The sequence below is a fragment of the Siphateles boraxobius genome, unplaced genomic scaffold (genome assembly GCF_051911475.1).
Source record: "Siphateles boraxobius isolate OS27281-9 unplaced genomic scaffold, OSU_SipBor_1 7, whole genome shotgun sequence".
Lineage (NCBI taxonomy): Eukaryota > Metazoa > Chordata > Actinopteri > Cypriniformes > Leuciscidae > Siphateles > Siphateles boraxobius.
The window spans coordinates 34537271-34556355 of record NW_027509197.1 but is presented as its reverse complement, the minus strand read 5'-3'; the positions used below and the strand labels follow the sequence as shown (position 1 = coordinate 34556355).

Sequence of the window (19085 nt, the reverse complement as noted above, 5' to 3'; positions counted from 1 at the left end):
CACCTTTTAACACAATACCCAGATATTCGAAAGACGGGTAATTCCCAAATGATATTTGCTTACATTGATAGACATCTTTATAAAGAGCAGCTAAACCTCCGCCTCTTCTGACAGCTCTGCAGACACTCATAAAAGTAAAGTTAGGAGGGGCTGTTTCATTGAGGACTGTTGCACTGCAACTTTCTTCTAGCCAAGTTTCATTTAGCAACATAAAATCCAGGTTGTATGTGGTTATTAAGTCATTGACTAAAAGTGATTTATTTTTAAGTGAGCGGATGTTTAAAAGTGCTAACTTAACAGTCTTACTTTTTGTCCCCACAGCAATCTTGGTATGTCGTGTAATAGGCACCAGATTAGATGGGTTTGCTGTACGGCTTTTGAAGGCCTTAGACTTTCTATCATGTAATTGAACAGCAATAGAAAAACATACAGGCACACTGGGTTCCCGCTTGTTCTGTAAACATTTGAGAAAGTTATTGTTATCATAGCGGGGACCCGACACATATCACTGAGAGCTGGTATCAGTTGTTTTTGGTTCACCTCGAGCCGCTGGAGGAGGGTGTGGGCCCTGGCGCTGTGGCAGAGGCCGAAGAGCTCTCACAGGGGGAGGGGGAGGGCGAGCTGGGCCCGTAGGCTTTGGTGGTTGTGGGGCCTGGCGTTTTTTGGTTGGTATCTGGGGGCTCGCAGCAAAAGAGTGGGATAGTCTAGTTCCAGCGTGCACCAGTTGTTCCATTTTCTCTGAGAAGCACAGAAGTGGAGATGCTGGAGAGAGTGATAATGTTTCCAGTGAGAGTGATTTTTGCTCTGGTGTTATTGGAGGCTGTAATATGCTGTCCTGGTTTCCCTGGCTGTTTTCCAGAAAGTCGTCCTTGGGTGCTGTATATTGGAGCAGTGCTGGTATGTCACAGTCTGTCTGTGGTGAGCTCTGTGGGCAGGGCTCAGCTGAGATTGTGTCCGTGAGCAGAGGTTGTTGTGGCTGAGTGGTGTTATCACTGTCCTTGTGTGATGTGTCAACCGCATGTCCATTCAGGGGCTGAAGTGAAATCCTGTGGTCATTCATACTGTATCCAGGTGTGTGTGTGCCATTCAGGTTGAGTGGATTGGCACACATTGCAGAAGGATGACGGAGGGAGAAGTAGATATTGTCCTTTAGCACTCTTGAACCAAGTTTGTTTGGGTGGTGGCCATCCTGTTGAAACAGTTGCCTCTGACTCCAGAAAAGATTGAAGTTGTCAATAAAGTTCACTCCTTTTATATTGCAGGTTTTTTGCAGCCATGTATTAAGCCCAAGCAACCGTGAAAACCTGTTTGTTCCTCTTGCTGGGAGTGGTCCACTGATGAATGTTTGAACTTTCAGTCTTTTAAGTGTTTCAAAAAGTTCATTGAAATCCTTTTTAAGAAGTTCCGACTGCTCTTTATGAATATCATTCTTCCCCACATGAATGATGAGTCGATTTGCAGTCTTATGTTTCATCAGAATGTTCTGAAGTTCCCTGTTTACATCAGATGTTGTTGCTTGTGGAAGGCAGCACGTTGTTGTATCCCTGCTATTAATGTTTCTGATTACGGAGTCGCCCACTATCAGAGTCCTGGGCTCGGCTGCACTGTGAGCTGAGTGCCGCTGTCTGCTCGACCTTGAGCCCCAGTTAGCATCAGTGTTAGCTACTGGCTGATTCTGTCTGTGTGTGATCACATTCATCAAATTTGGGGATTCCTCATTTATTAATACTTCAAATCTGTTCTCAAGATGTATAGGCGGTGGTAGGAGACCAGTGTTTGCAGTCCTTGTCAGAGCCGTATCTGGGGTAGAGGATGCTACTGCAGTAATATGTGATGCTCGTGACAATCTGATGTCTCGAGTGCCTTTGGGTCTCGCACCCTGTTTGTGCCATCGATTAGTAAAACGATCGGCTTGTTTCTCTACACTCAGTATGGCCTGTCGAGAAGCACTAGATTCATGGGACTCACCGGCTGTATGCTGAGGACGTCCATGACGAAGCTCTGTTGTGTGTTCCGTCTGGTTTGGTGGTCCCGCAATTAACTTTGTTTCAAGAATTGCAATCCTTTGTAAAAGTCTGTGGCAGTTGGAGCAGCAAGTAGATTCCAGAGGAGGCATTTTCTTATCCTTATGAATGTAGGCAGTTTTGTTTTCTCTTCCCCGGAATGTAAGCTTTCAGTGGGAGGCTGGTTGAATAAAATAATTCTGCTTTTTTTTTTGTAGTAATCCAAACGTTTGAGCACTGTGTAATTACCATGTAGATGGAGCACAGAAAATCAGGAACTACAAGAATCACAAAACATGAAAACAACAGAGCAAAAAAAGCAATCTGGCCAGCAGCCCAGATGTGAATGATTTTTAAACGCCTGATATATAAAAACGGCACCAGTGGATGAATTGTTCAATTAGAGCTGTTCTTACAAACCACCTCATTTACATCTTTTCTTTACAGGTCCCAGACTCACCTACTGGGTCTCACTCCTCAGGCATTCACAATCAAAATGCCTAATTAAGCCCAAATCTGCTCCCCGAAACACCACCTGCTGTATGCAGCTGAAAAGATCCCAGACTCGAGTGATTAGAGCTTAAAGCTTTTCTTTTCAGCCTGACCAATCAACAGCCTCCAATGCCAGAAAGACACAGTTCAACTTTAGCTATTGCTACAGTTAACTACTTTGTTAACCAAGCACTAAACACACCGCAGCGTATTCAGAGTTCCTGCTGGCGGATATCTAGTCTAAGTGCTAAACTAGATTTCTTTTTAACGATTTGATGACATCCTGGAAAACTTTTGACAAATCCAGACTATAATGTAAAATGTGAATATTTCAATTATTTGATGAAATGTGTTAGAAGTCTTTAACTCGTAAATACATTTTTGTTGTTCTTTTTTACATTTGACTGATTTAAATATAAAGTATTTATTTCAGGAGTTGTTTTGCATTTGATTCTGTTCTAAAAAAATAAATAAAACAGGTGATCAGGAAGAGGGTTTATGCACAATAGACTTAAGCTACAGATATGGCATCAACAAAAAGACATTCTGCATGTTTCGGAGCTACTGTTATTCTTATTTCAGACATGGCTGGATCAGCACTTTCCATTAAAAATTCACAGGAACACCCTTGACACGCAGTGTGTCCCGGTTTGAGACTCACACCTGGTCACGTGGCCCTGACGGAGGAGACACAGCGTTCTATCAACACCATACGCTCATTCATCTCAGCAGAAGGGCAGCTTTTCCTTGAGTGTGAGCTGTGAACATCAGCTCTGCTGTGTGTGAGTGTGTCAGACCGTCCCTGAGCAACACATAAACTAGCACAGCCCTCACTAAATACCGCTTTCCTCTAAAAACCAAAGCAATAAACTGAATCAGCAAATACAGTATCAAACAGATACTGAAAACATGAAGCTTTATTGTTTTTCTATAGTTCAATACTTCAACTGATGCATTTGTATATAGACATTAATACATGCATGTGCTAAGGTTAACCCAGGGCCATCAACATTGTTGTTAAATGTTTTTTTCATTAAAAAGCTCTATAAACACACAATCTTCCGTGAAAAACACATTTTGTTATCATTTGCTTTAGTATTACAACCAAACAAAAAATCGGGCTATTAAGTAATTACATTTTTTTAAATCTAATTAATTACATGATAAGCCGATTAATCAATCAAATTAATCGCAAATCAATCCGTCAAATGACCCCCAAAAATATAATTTTAAAGTCATTATTGTGTTAGATCAGAAAAGCATTGAATAGACATTACAAAAAGTAGCTTTAGAAAGAAGTATTTTGATCCAACATAGAATTTATTACACAAACATTTAAGGCTTCAATGTGGCCATAACATTTTTTTCAGAAGCTGAACTGGCATTTACGGACATTTACACAGAATGTTTAATGCAGCTCAGAGGTGGCATGAATATGAATAAAAATAATTAATGATACTCTAAATACACTGCAGGTCTTGATGCCAAATTCCGATTTGTTGACCATTTCTGATTTTTTTGAGAAAAAAAGTGACCCATATCTGATATCTGTATTTACACTATACTTTTGTAGAAACGACCCAAGGTAGACGCACTGACACGGAAAAGCTTAGATCGAAAAGGATTTTCCACATATGAATGAGGATATCGGAATCCATGTGAATTTTTTCATTACATTCCATTACTTGAACCATGTAATGTTTATGCAGCCTTACTGTATCATTCAGTATCATTCTGAGTCATTCAGGCATTCATTCAACCGATTCATTCAAACGGCTGAGTCATTCAGGAGCGAAGCAAGTGGCCGTCTTTATGAAAGTGTCATTGAATCAACTGCTCACCCAATTTGTTAAAAACAGCAGATTAATTCAGTAATGAACACTGCTGTGTTGCTCAGAGATGCACAACAGTTCTGCAGTGGCTTTGTTTGGAACTATTTTCATTGATGAAATTTGGCAAAAACAGACAATATTTTGTGATACTGCTAAACTATATCATGTGATCTAAATAGACAAAAACACATAGAGGGGCATTTTTGCCCTCATATCTTGAATTTTAGTGCCATTTTAAATACATTCTAATAGGGTTCATCACACAGTCATTGCCCTGCATCATGTTCATAACTAAACTGCATGCAATGTAAGATGATGTACAGGTCTGGGCCGGGGCGGTGTGCGTTAATCATTTTCCCCCATAATTAATAAGTTAAATTGACAGCCCTAAAAATATTTATCATTTAAAAATATATATTTCTTTTGCAAAGCAGCTTTGCTGTTTTTTAATGATTATTATTTAAAACAAAAACAAACAAAAAAAAGAAAAGAAAAAAGTTTTTTAGTTAAAAAAAAAAATGTTAAAGTACAAATTAACAAAGTAGTCTGCAGGATGAGGTTGATATGAACATACTGCAGAGTGACAGTTAAAGTGTGTGTGTGTGTGTGTGTACTGAGGTGGAGATGCACACTGAGTATTCTCTCATTAGCAGAGACAGGACCTGTGCTCTCTGGTCACAGCTGTCTCTGGCACGTTCTTATCTCTTCACTCACAGCTGCTGGGCGGAAGGGACAGACACATCGACCACATTGACCCCACAGGATAAATGAATGCTCCCTCCTACTCTTTTAATACTGTCTTCTTTATTTAACTACGGTTATAGTAATGTTGAACCCATGCACCTCTTTCCCTCTCAATTATGAAGTCCGGTAATAGCCAACGAGCAATTAAATTCACAAAGCCCTTGTTCTCTTCCCAACGGTGACTGGTACAGCGTCTACACAGTGCAGTGAGATTAACCAGAAAGTTCCAGACTACTGCTTTTGCTGAGATGTCTATTATTCTAATGAAGAGGGCTGGCAATACCTTCACTCCAAAACTTAGTGAGCTGCTTTACTAGGCAGAAACTTCCTACATAGATATCATAGAAGCAAAGGTAGGCAGGAATTTATGCTCATTAGGACCAAATTTTAATGCAACATTACAGACAAGGACACCCCAGAATGCATTGCGATGAGCTCAGTGAAGAGAGTTGGAATATTTTCTTGTTTAGTAAAATAGCAAAAGAAAGAAAAAAATAAGAAGAGTATTTTACATGGTTATTAGTATGTATTGTATCATTACCTAAGGAACAGTTCAGGCTTAAAAAAATGTCTTGCCAACATTATATTTTAGAATTTTTTTATACCTTATTTATAAAAAGATTTTGCATAAAACCTTTTCGGATTACATGGATTATTACCGTAATCCATGTAACATACCATAATCTGATTTTATCCCATAAAAAAAATATTTACATCAATAGTCTACATAATTATACATTCATATCATAACAATCCTCTATTCAAAACTTTTTTTATCTGACCATAAATATTCTCATTCCCATTATTGAATATCACAAAAAAATTATCAAATATAGTAAACATATATAGTACCTACACGACACACGATTAGACATTGAAATGCATAATGAAACAACATTTATAGAAAACAATTAAGAAACAATTTTGTAAAACAAATTACCACCCCTACGCAACTGTTACATGTTCTATAACTACAAAATGTAATTCCGAGATCGAATGGGACATCTCATAAAAATGACGCGCAACTGGAGATTTTTGGTCTTTCCTTCTGATAGAGCTCATATGTTCAATGATACGTGTCTTAATTTGTCTAGCCTAAGTATTGTTTGTCACATGGACATATATATTCCACAATACGTCACATTCCAGACATTTTTTTTTTGGATAAGCCCTAAGAATAATACGCTTATACATTATCACCAATTGTTGTTCAAAATCTATTTCTACACTGCATATGCGCTTCAGTCGAAGGAATTAGGGTAGTCCTTTTTTTAAACAAGATGGATAAGCACTTGCTGCATGGAGAATACTATGTTTATCCGTTGGTTTGGAATATAAAGAGGTCGATAACGTACCGGATTCAAATATAACCCTAGTATCAAGGAAAACGAGAGAATGGGAATCAATTTCCAAATACTCAACAAATTCATCGAAAAGATGTCTGGAGCCCCTAAAGATACAAAATACATCATCCACATATCTCTTTCACAAAACATTATTATCTAAAATAGGGTTATTATTCCAGATGTTTCTCTCTTCTAAATATCCCATAAATAGGCAAGCATAATCCGGAGAAAATTTAGAACCCATGGCTGCATCCTGTTTTTGTAAATAGTATTTATCCTGAAAGAGGAAATAATTCTTTTCTAAAAGTAAAGTGATCATGTCAATGATAAATTTAAAAGGAGGGGATTTCTCAGTTCTTTGACTTAAGAAATGTTTGATCGCCAATAAACATTTCATATGAGGAATGTTAGTGTATAATGAGACCACATCAATAGTTGTTAAAAATATTATTGGGATCTTCCCATTCCATATTAATTCCAGATAATTGCATCAAGAAATCGACAGTGTCCTTTAAATATGAGGGGAGTTGTTCAACCAAAGGTCTTAAGATACGATCTACATACTGTGACATAGGTTCCAGTAAACATTCATTGGAAGGTACAATAGGACGCCCCGGGGGCTTATTCACAGATTTATATATATATTAAACATCATTTTTGTAAGTGCAATTACTACTTTTCATTAAATTATTTCTTAAAAATATTTCATTAATGTGTGAATGTATATATATATATATATATATATATATATATATATATATATATATATATATATATATATATATATATAAAATTATCAATTATTATTTATTTTAGATGCATACAAAAGACTAATTAGTTAAACATTATAAATATTAAAAAGTATACTTTTTTTAATTGTAATAATTTTAGTACACTATTTATATTTTTTATTTATTTTTATTATATATATATATATATATATATATATATATATATATATATATATATATATATATATAAATTTATATATACTAAATATATAATATATGCTCTATTAGCTATAATGTAAGAACTAACAGTAACAGCATTAACACTTGATGACATTAAGTGAAAAACATTACTGTACATCCTTAAAACGGAGAAGCTGGGATTCTACTAGTGTTGTTGCTGAGCATCAGTTAGTATGTTTTTATACCATGGTCTGGGTGAATACTCGATTCTGATTGGCTGCAGGGTGTCCATTAAAAAGTGATAGAGGACACCTAGTAAAAGAGTTCTGGTTGCACCAGCTGTGCGCAAGTTACAACTTAGCCTAGTTTTGACGTAAATGGGCACTAAGATACAACTTGCACATTACTAAATATTTATGAATTGCACCATTAAACCAACTTGAAGCTTAACTCTAGGTATAAACTAAATATTTACGGAAGCCTCCGATCAGGAGTAGCGGTTGGACTAAAATAGCAGGCAGACTGAACTGCATCAATAAGCTCTTCTTTTAGCTGACAGACTTCAATTCTTTAGACATATGATAATGCTGACATTTAAACTCGCTTACATTTTAAAAAAGTGAACATTATGTGAATAGATTACTTTGTTAGCGGCTCATCAACACGAACCCGTCCTACAGCGCGCGCACCGCTGTGTGCATCTGTCCCATCGGTCCGTGTTGTGCGTGTCACAGAAAATCAGTCATAATCAATGCATGTTATTTCTTATGTTTTTTTTGTATCATTACCTATTCATCCTTATTAATTTGTTTCAAATACAGTTTCTGAATGTAAGTTACACACAAAAACACTTATGTTATTCATGATTAAGTGTTGTATTTAAATGGAAACGTATTTTTACCGTTAGTTAAGTGAGGGTAAATAAGTTAGAATGAACGATAAGCTGAAATTCGTAGAATTTAAAAACATTTTGATTATGTTTTTGAAGGCTGCTTTTGGATCATCGAGACTAAACGTCATATTATGCGACTACGCATTACTTTACGGAGAGCTTACGACCTACAAGCTACATTCTGCCTTACGAACAAATGGAGCAATGGAATAAAGTACAGAGTTAGTTACAAACTAGCTAGTAGTTACTAAGCCTCTAGTGTGGACTTTACGTTTCAATTTAAGAAAGAACTTACGAATGGCTGGTGCAACCCTACCCTGGTGAAACTGACTGTTTACCGTTCGAAATTAATAAATAAATGCACTGGCTACATCAGCTGTCAGTAACCATAGCAACAGGCAGTCAAAGTATCCGTTTACAATTTATTGCATCAAAACAAAAATCTAGTTAGCCGTTATACATAGCCTAAAAAAGTAACTATGCCTACCAGTGTGTTTTAATTATGCGTTAAAAAATACGAAAGTGTAACGCCCATGGCTAGACAAGCCTAACTTACATGGAAAAAAAAAACGTTAACTTTCTGGCTTGTAAGTTAGCTAAACTGAAGGGTTCTACTATAAATATCTCACCAGGGAATCCAAGTTATTGTTTGTAAAAACTTTAGATTTCGATTGTAAAACTAATTAAAATATAAACCTCCGCTTCGCGTCAGACGGTTCACGCCTCGCCGTCGTCCATTAATACCTGACAATGGACACCTCGTCGGGCATTAACCCTTACATGTAGGCAGCAGACAGCAAGTCTGCTCGCTAGGTTTTAGAACAGGGCTCATATGTACATCTGTGTTAACATGCTATCAACTACCTTGCGATTTTGTCACTGCATGACATCGTGAGCAGCCGCTCCCCCTGCAGAACTCCGTCCCACGTCTGTATGGTGTTACTCGTGCGCACCGGGATGGTTCCCTCTCCAGACTCGATCTTGGTTCTCAGTTGGCCCCTTGCCTTCCTGTTGGGGTGTCTGTCTCCCTGGTCTGAGGAGAACAGAGTGAAACAAACATTTTAAAAGAAAGAGGGGCACTTCCATGCAATGTTTCTGAAAATGTTAATCTACTTCAACTAATCAAGTAATTTAAAATCAACCAATAACAATAAGTTAAAGACCAGTAATTGTTGTTTTGCTTAAGCTGAATAATTGTATGGTCTATAAAGCAACACTCAAGAGCAGAATTAATCAGGCCACAAGAGTCATTGACAAAGCCAGCTAATTAAAAACACTGATGAAATTTGTTTTTGAAATGCAGTCAGACAGTCGAGTGAAATTATAATGAAATGCGACCTGATCATAAGAGAACCCATCCTGATCTTAATTGAACAACTATTCAGTTTTGATCATTCATTTCCAACAAGTGTTTGAGTAAACTAACGTCCTCATCCACCTCCCGCTAGATCACGTATAAAGGACTGAATAGTTTGATTGAATAAAGACTCAGTTTCACCCTCTACGCCCGCCTCGTGAGGAGAGAAGATCCGAGCGTCTCCACAGGGCGATGTGCTGATGTAAAGATGAAACTGGACGTTGTCTTTCAGCCGGAAGCCACGTTTGTCACACTGCGTGAATATGGACTTTTGGTGCTCCTCTTTATTGTTGCTAAATTTAGAGAGAAACAATAGAGTTGTTTGTCATGTACAAAGACATACAATGCATGCATACTTGCATAACCATATTGCAATCATTTTGACTGCAATTTAAACTTCAAGATTTTAAATATTTAAAGGTGTGGTCAGTATATATATATATATATATATATATATATTACATTTATATCTCACATATTATTTAATATTACATTTTTATATGTAATTTAAGTGGACTGAGTTCCAAAAAAAGTGTATAATACAAATATGTAAATATATCCATAATAATACTTTTATTATAGATTACATAATTTTCCCTCTCTCTCTTTACATATTTTTTGTACATATTATAAATTACATACATTTTTTTCAAAATATTTTAACACACACACACATACATACACATATACACACACACACACATATATATATATATATATATACATACACACATACATTTAATTTTTTTATTACAATCACAGAATTTGGTGGTTTAATCAATTTTATTTTTTACATTTTTGTTTTATATATCTTAAATGATACATTTTTCAATTAATTTTCATATGTATATTTTTTCTTTACATTTGGTGTTTTAATAAATTACAAAATACTATATCGTATCTAATGTATGAATGCTAAAAATATAATAATAACATTAATAATAACAATTATTATAATAAAACCACCAAACACTGATTAATTAAATATATGCAAATATATCCATACTAACATTTCATCATTATTATTATTTTATTTTAAATATACATTTTTATATTATATATTTATATTTAACATTTATATAGCATTTGTTGTTTAATAAATTGCAAAAGGCCATGCCATGATTAATAACTATTCATTTTGCAGCTCTACCTAAAACTATATACAATAACAAAATGTTAAATTAAAACCTGTTTATGAGTTTAATTTCCATTTCTGCAAGACTAAACATCGTCCATCATCCTATGATGACAAATGAGATGTACAGAGACATGCAAGAGAGTAAAGACGGCGTCTCACCTTAAGAAGTGCTCCAGCTGCATGTAGAGATACCTGATCAAGGAGCGACGAGCAATGATTTCAGCGTGACAGTCGTTGAGCGCCAGGCCACGGTCGCTCATATACTCGCCGTTTATACACTTGGTTCCCGTGGAGACGCAGATGACCTGAGCGTCCTTGACATCAGTGCCTGTGTTCAAAACAGGTGCAAACATACCAGGACTGACAACTGAACCAACAGAAATCACACAACACTCGCTCACTCACACGTGAAAAATATTTGACTTAAGTCTGGGAATATCTTTTCTTGTGTTTTAGTATTAGTAAAAGTAGACCATTTCAAGTACATGAAACATCATTAAAGCAGTCAATAAGTAATTAATTAGGCTGATTCATAAAGATTACTAATGAGTTTGAGTCTTTTTGATGGATTACTTGTAAATAAGTCTTAGAGCCATTTGGAGGCAAAATGCAGATATTTAGTGTTTTTTATTTTTATTTTAATGGGACCATTTCTGAATAAGAACTTGTTCTCAGTTCTAATTCCTATGCACAACTCTACCTGTTGTCATGACAACACCCGCCAGAACTTTCCGCCGTGCATGTGGAGACGTGAAGTTGTCAGTGAGCTCGCTGAATTTGTCCACTACCAGACGAGAAACGGCATCAGCAAGAACCTGGTAAAGAGCATACAGGTGTCAGACTGCAATGCTAACATCAGTAATACATGAACACACATCCGCTACAGGCAGACATGCAATACTGAAAACAGGGCTGCACTTTATTTTACAGTACGTGTGCTTACATGTACTTACCTAAGAAAGTACTGGGCAATATAAGGAAACTAAATGGGTTAAGGTTAAGTTTAGGGGTAGGTTCAGGATTAGTGCCTTGTTATTACCCAGTTACTATAATAAGTACATAGTATGTACATGGGAACGGGACTGTAAAATAAAGTGCTACCGAAAACAGAACTGACTTCATGACTTAATTTAACATTAAGTCATAAAAACAATAAGTCATCCTCCACCTTTTTATCCTCTCTACTTTCGACATCTAATACAGACTTCTCATGAACCAATCAATTCCTGATGGATAAAATCAAGAATTTTTTTTCTCGTTGAATATGCTTTTCCACTCAGAGATATTTGAGATTAAAAGTACAGTTTCAACACAAAAGCGCCCACACAATTAAACTGATTTGTAATGGAACGAACCTAAATTAAATCCCATTCAATTGACCCTTCCCTCTATGGATGACTGTAAAGCAGAATTTACCGTAGACCTCAGATTCACCTTCTGCTGCTGCAATATAATATCAATATTACATCAAAACCCTTCAGGCACCTCAGTGATTTCTTTCCGCTAACAGTGCCCTCCACTTCACACTCCTTAATATGCTGGAAAATGATCATGCCAAGGAAAAATCAATGGCCGAATGGGCACGAATTAGAGACATTAGTCTAACACTGCTTCCAAAATACTTCGGAGTCACTCAGTCGGAGACTGCTAATGGGAGTTTTAAAGCGGAGCATCCCGATATATTATCAGGAGACAGAGAAATCTCCCACCGAACAGAAGGCTAGGTTTTATTCTCATGATAAAACACTAGTTTCCACCATCATCTTTATTTGCTTTCATTTCCCATTAGCACCTGGGGACAGGTGACAGGAACTTCACTGGCCAACTAGATGCTGACAGATTTCACAGGAGAGCAGTCTAGGAAACTAAGAAAGTGGAAAAAAGGAGGCTAACGATTTGAGGATAAAAAAACATTTTAAAAGACAAATAACATTCTTGAGGATGTTTTCAATAGAAATGCTAAATGAATAGCGATAAATCATGACATGGCCTTTTGCAATTGATTAAACTACCAAATGCTACATAAATGTAAAATATTAATATATAAAATTAAAATAAACGTCAATATAAATATATTTAAAATAATAATTTAACATGTTAATTTGGTGCGATGAATTATGGGAAAAATGCGTTAAAATGACTAACGCACACCGCCCCGACCCAGAACCGTACGTCATCTTACGTTGCATGCAGTTTAGTTATGAACATGATGCAGGGCAATGACTGTATGATGAAGCCTATTAGAATGCATTTAAAATGCCACTAAAATTCAAGATATGAGGGCAAAAAAAAATGCCCTAAAATTTAGTTATGATATGAGACATGATATAGTTTAGTAATATCCAGAACATTGTCTGTTTTTACTGAATTAATCTGCGGTTTGTAACGAATCGAATGAGCAGTTGATTCAATGACACTTTCATAAAAACGGCCACTTGCTTCGTTCCTGAACGATTCAGCCATTTGAATGAATCGGTTGAATGAATGACTCATTAAAAGGAACACACTGACTTTTTTAGACTTTAGCTTATTCACCGTATCCCCCAGAGTTAGATAAGTCCATACATACCTTTTTCATCTCCGTGTGTGCTGTAACTCTGTTTGACGCACCCACCGCTAGCCTAGCTTAGCACAAAGACTGGATGTAAATGGCTATAGCTAGCATACTAATCCCAATAAGTGACAAAATAACGCAAACATTTTCCTATTTACATGTTGTGATTTGTATAGTCACAGAGTGTAAAAATAACAAGGTCATATGAGACACAGACATCTTTTAACCGTATAAATACTGGGAACTATATTCTCAGAAGGCGAAGCACTGCTACTTGGGCGGAGTGATAACCGCAGCACCTGAGACGCACCTGCTAGCGGTGAGTGCGTCAAACAGAGTTACAGCACGCACGGAGATGAAAAAGGTATGTATGGACTTATCTAACTCTGGGGGATATGGTGAATAAGCTAAAGTCCAAAAAAGTCGGCGTGTTCCTTTAAGAAAGTAACTTGCGGCACCTATTTGTGGCTTTAGTTTCATATTTTAAGTATTATTTTATTTTTCGGTGATATTGTGTAAATATACTTAAATGCCACTTCTGATGCAGCTTCTGAAAAAAATAAAAAATTATGGCCACATTGTAGCCTTAAAGGTTGGTGTAATAAATTCTGTTAAATCAAAATATTTCTTTCTAAAGCTACTTTTTGTAATGTCTATTAAAATTATTCAATTATCGAACACAATTTTGGCCGATAAATTCTCAGCCTGTGTGCTGCGTGCAAAATTAATTAACCGCAAATTAATTGAATACATTAATAAAATATAATTTAATTTATTAATATAATAAATGAATAAAAATTAACTTTATGCAAATAACTGTAAAAGTAATTTTATTTAATTTTTATAAAGTTCAATAATTAACCATAATATTATATAATAAAATTATTATTATATAGGAAATTGTATAATTTATGATTAAGGGCTAATTAGTTTAAGTAATTTTAGAAGTAATGGTATCACAAATGATATCACAATATAATGTCCTTTTATGATAGAATATCGACAAAAAAGAATATATATATATTTTTTTTAACTAAATCATACAATCCATCCTAATGTATTAACAGAGCCCATCTTCGTTTCCACTAGGCTTTGCTCCTAATTAAGATGGCCATAATGGCCTATAGTATTCAACATTCCATCCATGAAGTGAGGTCGGTACGTATCGCCACACAAGTGAAAGAACAACTAAAACGATCAGTTGTCCCATGACAAGAGTCTATTTAACCTCTTGCTATCTGGTTGAAACAAATACACCTATCCGGCCTCTGATCTCATATTGACAGCATGTTAAATTTGTGGGTATCAGATTAGGAATGGATAATGGGGTCTTGCATTCATGGTGCTGTATGTGTCTCAGAGACAGACGGCCCAAGAGCAATCAGCATCAGAGACAAAACATGTGGCTGTCAGGACTGCTCTTTAGTGGACAGGTAGTGGGCAGGTTGAAACAAAATGTTCTTGTTTTGACACGGTTCAGAGGAAGATGTTAATTAAGATTGGGTCGCTTCCAGGCCTGGCCTTATCTCAAAAGCAGGATTAACAGAGGATTTTAGAAATGTGTAAATAGACGTCTTCTCACACAAACGCCAATCGTTGGTCATTTCGGCTCACTGTGTTGTTTCACTGGTAGGGGTGAGCAATACATTGAATATGCATGACATACTCACAATACTCTGCTAGAGACAAGACATTAAGAAACATTGCGAATACCATAATGCTTTAAAGGGATAGTTCACCCAAAAATTTAAATTCTGTCAGTAATTACTCACCCTCATGTTGTTCCAACCCCGTAAGACTTTCGTTCATCTTCGGAACACAAACTAAGATATTTTTAATTAAATCTGAGCGCTGTCTCACTCCTCCATAGGCTTCTATGCAATTAAAACTTGCCGGCCCAGAAAGTTAGTAAAGACAAATGTTTAAAATAGTTCAAGTGACTACAGTGGCTCAACCTTAAGCTTATCAAGCGACGAGAATACTTTTTGTGCGCAAAAAACAAATAAAAATAACAACTTTATTCAACTATTAATTTTCTTCTGCGTGGGCCTCTGAGTGAGTTGACGTAGTGTCGCAGTGCTTCTGGGTTGTACGTCAGAACGTAGGCTCACTATTGGCCAATGCTGGTCATGTGTATGATGCGTGTAATGCTGGCCAATAGGGAGCCTACGTTCTGACGTGAGAGCTCTCAGATTTAATAAAAAATATCAATTTGTGTTCTTACGGGGTTGGAACAACATGAGGGAGAGTAATTACTGAATGAATTTTCATTTTTGGGTGAACTACCCCTTTAACACGCCATTAAAATTACCTAAAGGTCTAAAGTTCCAATGTCATTAGGAGCTGGAAATTAGATTATAACCAAATTAATCAGTTCAGTTCAGGCCAATTAAGTGCATCATTTTAGATTTTGTTTGTTTGAAAAACTCAAAAATGCTCCGTCTCAACATGGCAATTTAAATATATATATATATATATATATATATATATATTAAAATGTATGAAGATAAATTACTATGTGTTATGTAGGTACATGTATGACAAAACAAAATAAACTAAATTAAAGACATTTACACTTTCATGTTATATATATATATATATATATATATTTTTATTTATTTTTTTTTATTTTATTTTATTTTTTTATTTATCCATCAGCAAAAAGGTTAAAATATATATATATATATTTTTAGCTAAATCACACAATCCATCCCAATGTTTTAACAGAGCCCATCTTCATTTCTATTAGGCTTTGTTCCTAATGAACATGGCCATAATGTGCCTACTTTGTGCATCCCGGCATAAAGGCTTAGACTATGATCTCCGATAAACTTAAATGGATCAGAAACTTAAATTAAACATTTTGAGATGTGAAAGACCAATGTCTTTTATTTATTAGATTTTTACACATCAGATACAATCAAGACTTCATCAGACAGTCTGATGTGTGTGTTAAAGGAAGCCACAGTACAAGAAAAGGTTTAAATGAGATTCAACATTAAAGTCGTTTCTGCGGAGTGCTTGTGAAAATATTCTATAACTTTTATTAAACTATAACTAATGCAATCTTCTTGTACACTATTTCTTTACCAGTTGAGGCTTGCTTATCTCTAGGGTTTAAATAAACCATTAGAATACTGCTGCATAGCGAGCAATAAATAATTAAAGTATTTTTCAAAAAGATTGGTGAATAAACAAAAAGGTTCAAGGCCGTTTATGACACATGGGAATAGATGTGCCTATGTTGTGCTATGTCTAGCTGTTTTTAATGTTAGAATCCAACCCCCATCTATGTGCCAGTCGCATTGTGTTGTTATTTTATTCATAGTTCAACATCTAGTGCTTTGAACACAACAACATGCTCTGTGTGAATGACCCCTTAAGATACATCAATCATTGTGTAGCCTATAGTCTTCAGGGCAAAAACATTTTGAGTCTGAGGTGTGGATCTCTTACCTGTGGCAGGTGCAGCTGTAGGCCCTCTCTGGGGATGGGCTGGCGAGATGGGGTCTGGTCCAGTTGCATGTTGAAGAGCGAAGACAGAGCTGCCTGGGCAGCCCGGGCTTTAGCGAGTTTCTTATTTCGGCCCGAGCCCTCAAACGTCTGCGAGTCCACAGTCACGGACATCACAAAGTTCTTAGCATGGCTCTCTCCGCTCTCCGACACAAACTCGTACTTGAGGCCTGGCCGCAGCTCGTTGAGAATCATGACGGGGTTCTTGCCGCTGGCCGAGGAGGCGAAGGAGGAGGGCGGTGGCAGGGGCGCCTGAACTAGGCTGTTCGTACCTGGCGCCTGGGGCACGGGATACTCTCCCAGCGGGTTTAAGGAGCCGTTGCCGTTGGAGCCCAGAAAAAATGATTCCTCGGGCGGTGCCGGCGTCTCAAACCCGTTGAAGAGCATGTCAGGGAAGTCAGCCTGGTCGGAGGTGAAATCCGTGTTGACGGTGAGCGTACGGCCCATGGCCAGGTGCGCTTCAGACGCGTTCGGGAACTGAACAAAGGAACGCAGGGCCTTCTCAGCGGCATTCAGCTTGGCCTTTTTCTTTGTGGGCCCCGAGCCCTCGAACAACTGCCCGTTAACCTCGACGGTCATGACGAAAACCGGCGCATGGACCGGGCCGGTCTGTGAGAGAAGCTTGTACTGCAAGCCTGGTTTGATCTCGTTCAGCTGCATCAGGGCGTTCTTGGGCAGAACCGGCCCTGGCGTTTTCTTACGTTTCTTGGGTCTGAATTTTGAGTGCGCATGGGCATTGTTGCCCTCCTCCAGGGGGCGCTTGCGACCCCCTCCTCCACTACCGTTGGGGAGCTGCTCCACCAGGCCAGCTCCCTCCTTAGAAGAGACGTTGTCCAGGTTGCGGTTTTCCTTTACGTCGGTGCTGCATGAACCTGCGGTGCCCAGAAAGAGTAACTTACAACGCCTTCGTTGCAGGATCTTGTAAATGTAAAATTTATAGATTCCTTTATCTTTCTTTGTAACCGAACAAGTGATGTGTGTTCCTTTTTTGTGTGCCGGGGTATGCAAGCATGATTCATTTTTAGACTGATCTTGTGAAACTTCTTTATGAGAGGAATTTCAGAGAAGACACTGAAAAAACTTTGAAGGAAGTTCCCCCCCTCCACCCCCGATTAATTAACATAATTAAGGAAGACCATGAGGTATGAAATCTAAATGATCATAATCATCAGTTTAATTTAAAGTACAGTTTGAGCATTCAGTTGTTCAGGCAATGGCTTGTGCCGAGTCAATCAATCATCTCATTGGAGATAAAATATGTGCTAATGGAGAACAGAAACCAAAGCTTTAAAAGCCTAATAACTAATTAAATGAGGCTCTTTTTGAGTGACAAAGGCACTTTTTCAGGTCCCTCCATATAAATAGGGGCTATTAAACACCGACAAATATGGGTTCACAATGGGTTCAGTTTTTAGAGTGGTGTTTTGTGAATTTCACAAAACATTTTGAGAACATAGTTCTCTTATCAAACAAAACTGGTCAAGCACCATATTTCAACCCCAAATCAAAAGAAAAACAAATAACTGTGAAAAAATGGTCACAATAGGGATGTGAATCAATTTATAGATTTTAATCGTTGTCAATCTTTAATGAGTTCCTTTAAAATACAAATAAAATACTGAATATATAAAATTTTAAAATATGCATATATGCAATTATTAGACAATAAGGCAGCATATTTAATCGCATGCATTAATGTGTCAACTATGAGAGCAAACATAATAATAAAAAAAAAATGGCCTTAAAATTTGGCTTGATTTTCTGATTGCAAAATTTTATTTTATTCTATGTAGATTTTGGGGGTGAAATCGGATCTGGGCATGTTTTCATAAGATATTTACAGGTCACAATTTTTTTGTTTTTCGTTAATAAGAAGAGGGTCTTGCAGAGGAAACACACATCATCATGTCCTGTTGACAAAGCTGATGGAACTTTGGCTAAATTTTCATTTATAACATCCTTCAGCAAAAGCTCGCTAGGTTACTGCTTTCAGTGCTCTGGTAGAGAGAGAATAGCGTCCGTGAACAGTAGGGGAACAGAGTAAGTGCTCTCTGCAAACAGTAGGAGCAACAGGGTGGATAAGGGAGTGGGTGCAAGGCAGAAAGAGAAATAAAATGAAGATATCTGAGAAGAGAGAATGTCGTATCAGGGAAAACGTGGGGGCGGGTTCGGGGTGAGCAAGTAAGAGAATGTGGAGGAGAAAGAAAGAAAGACATGTAGAGAGAGAAATATACAAAATACTGGAGCAGATTCTGAAATTCAAAACCCTTCTTATGCTTGTCAAATTTTAATACACATAGCAC

At 37.0% G+C, this 19085-nt stretch overlaps 1 protein-coding gene across 7 annotated transcripts in view; it reads right to left on the bottom strand.

The window, feature by feature from the left end:
• adarb1b (adenosine deaminase RNA specific B1b) overlaps positions 1-19085 on the bottom strand; it is a 173398-nt gene that overhangs the window by 11957 nt on the left and 142356 nt on the right. For 4 of the 7 annotated variants that reach the window (XM_077215673.1, XM_077215669.1, XM_077215670.1 and 1 more), the window contains 5 exons: positions 16726-17654; positions 11416-11530; positions 10875-11043; positions 9719-9870; positions 9085-9253 (listed from right to left, as the gene is read on the bottom strand). In XM_077215673.1, the coding sequence (XP_077071788.1) occupies positions 9085-9253; positions 9719-9870; positions 10875-11043; positions 11416-11530; positions 16726-17654 (1534 nt within the window). Of the gene's footprint in view, positions 1-9084; positions 9254-9718; positions 9871-10874; positions 11044-11415; positions 11531-16725; positions 17701-19085 lie in introns of all 7 variants that reach the window. The other 3 variants (XM_077215671.1, XM_077215675.1, XM_077215672.1) reach the window with 1 other exon arrangement.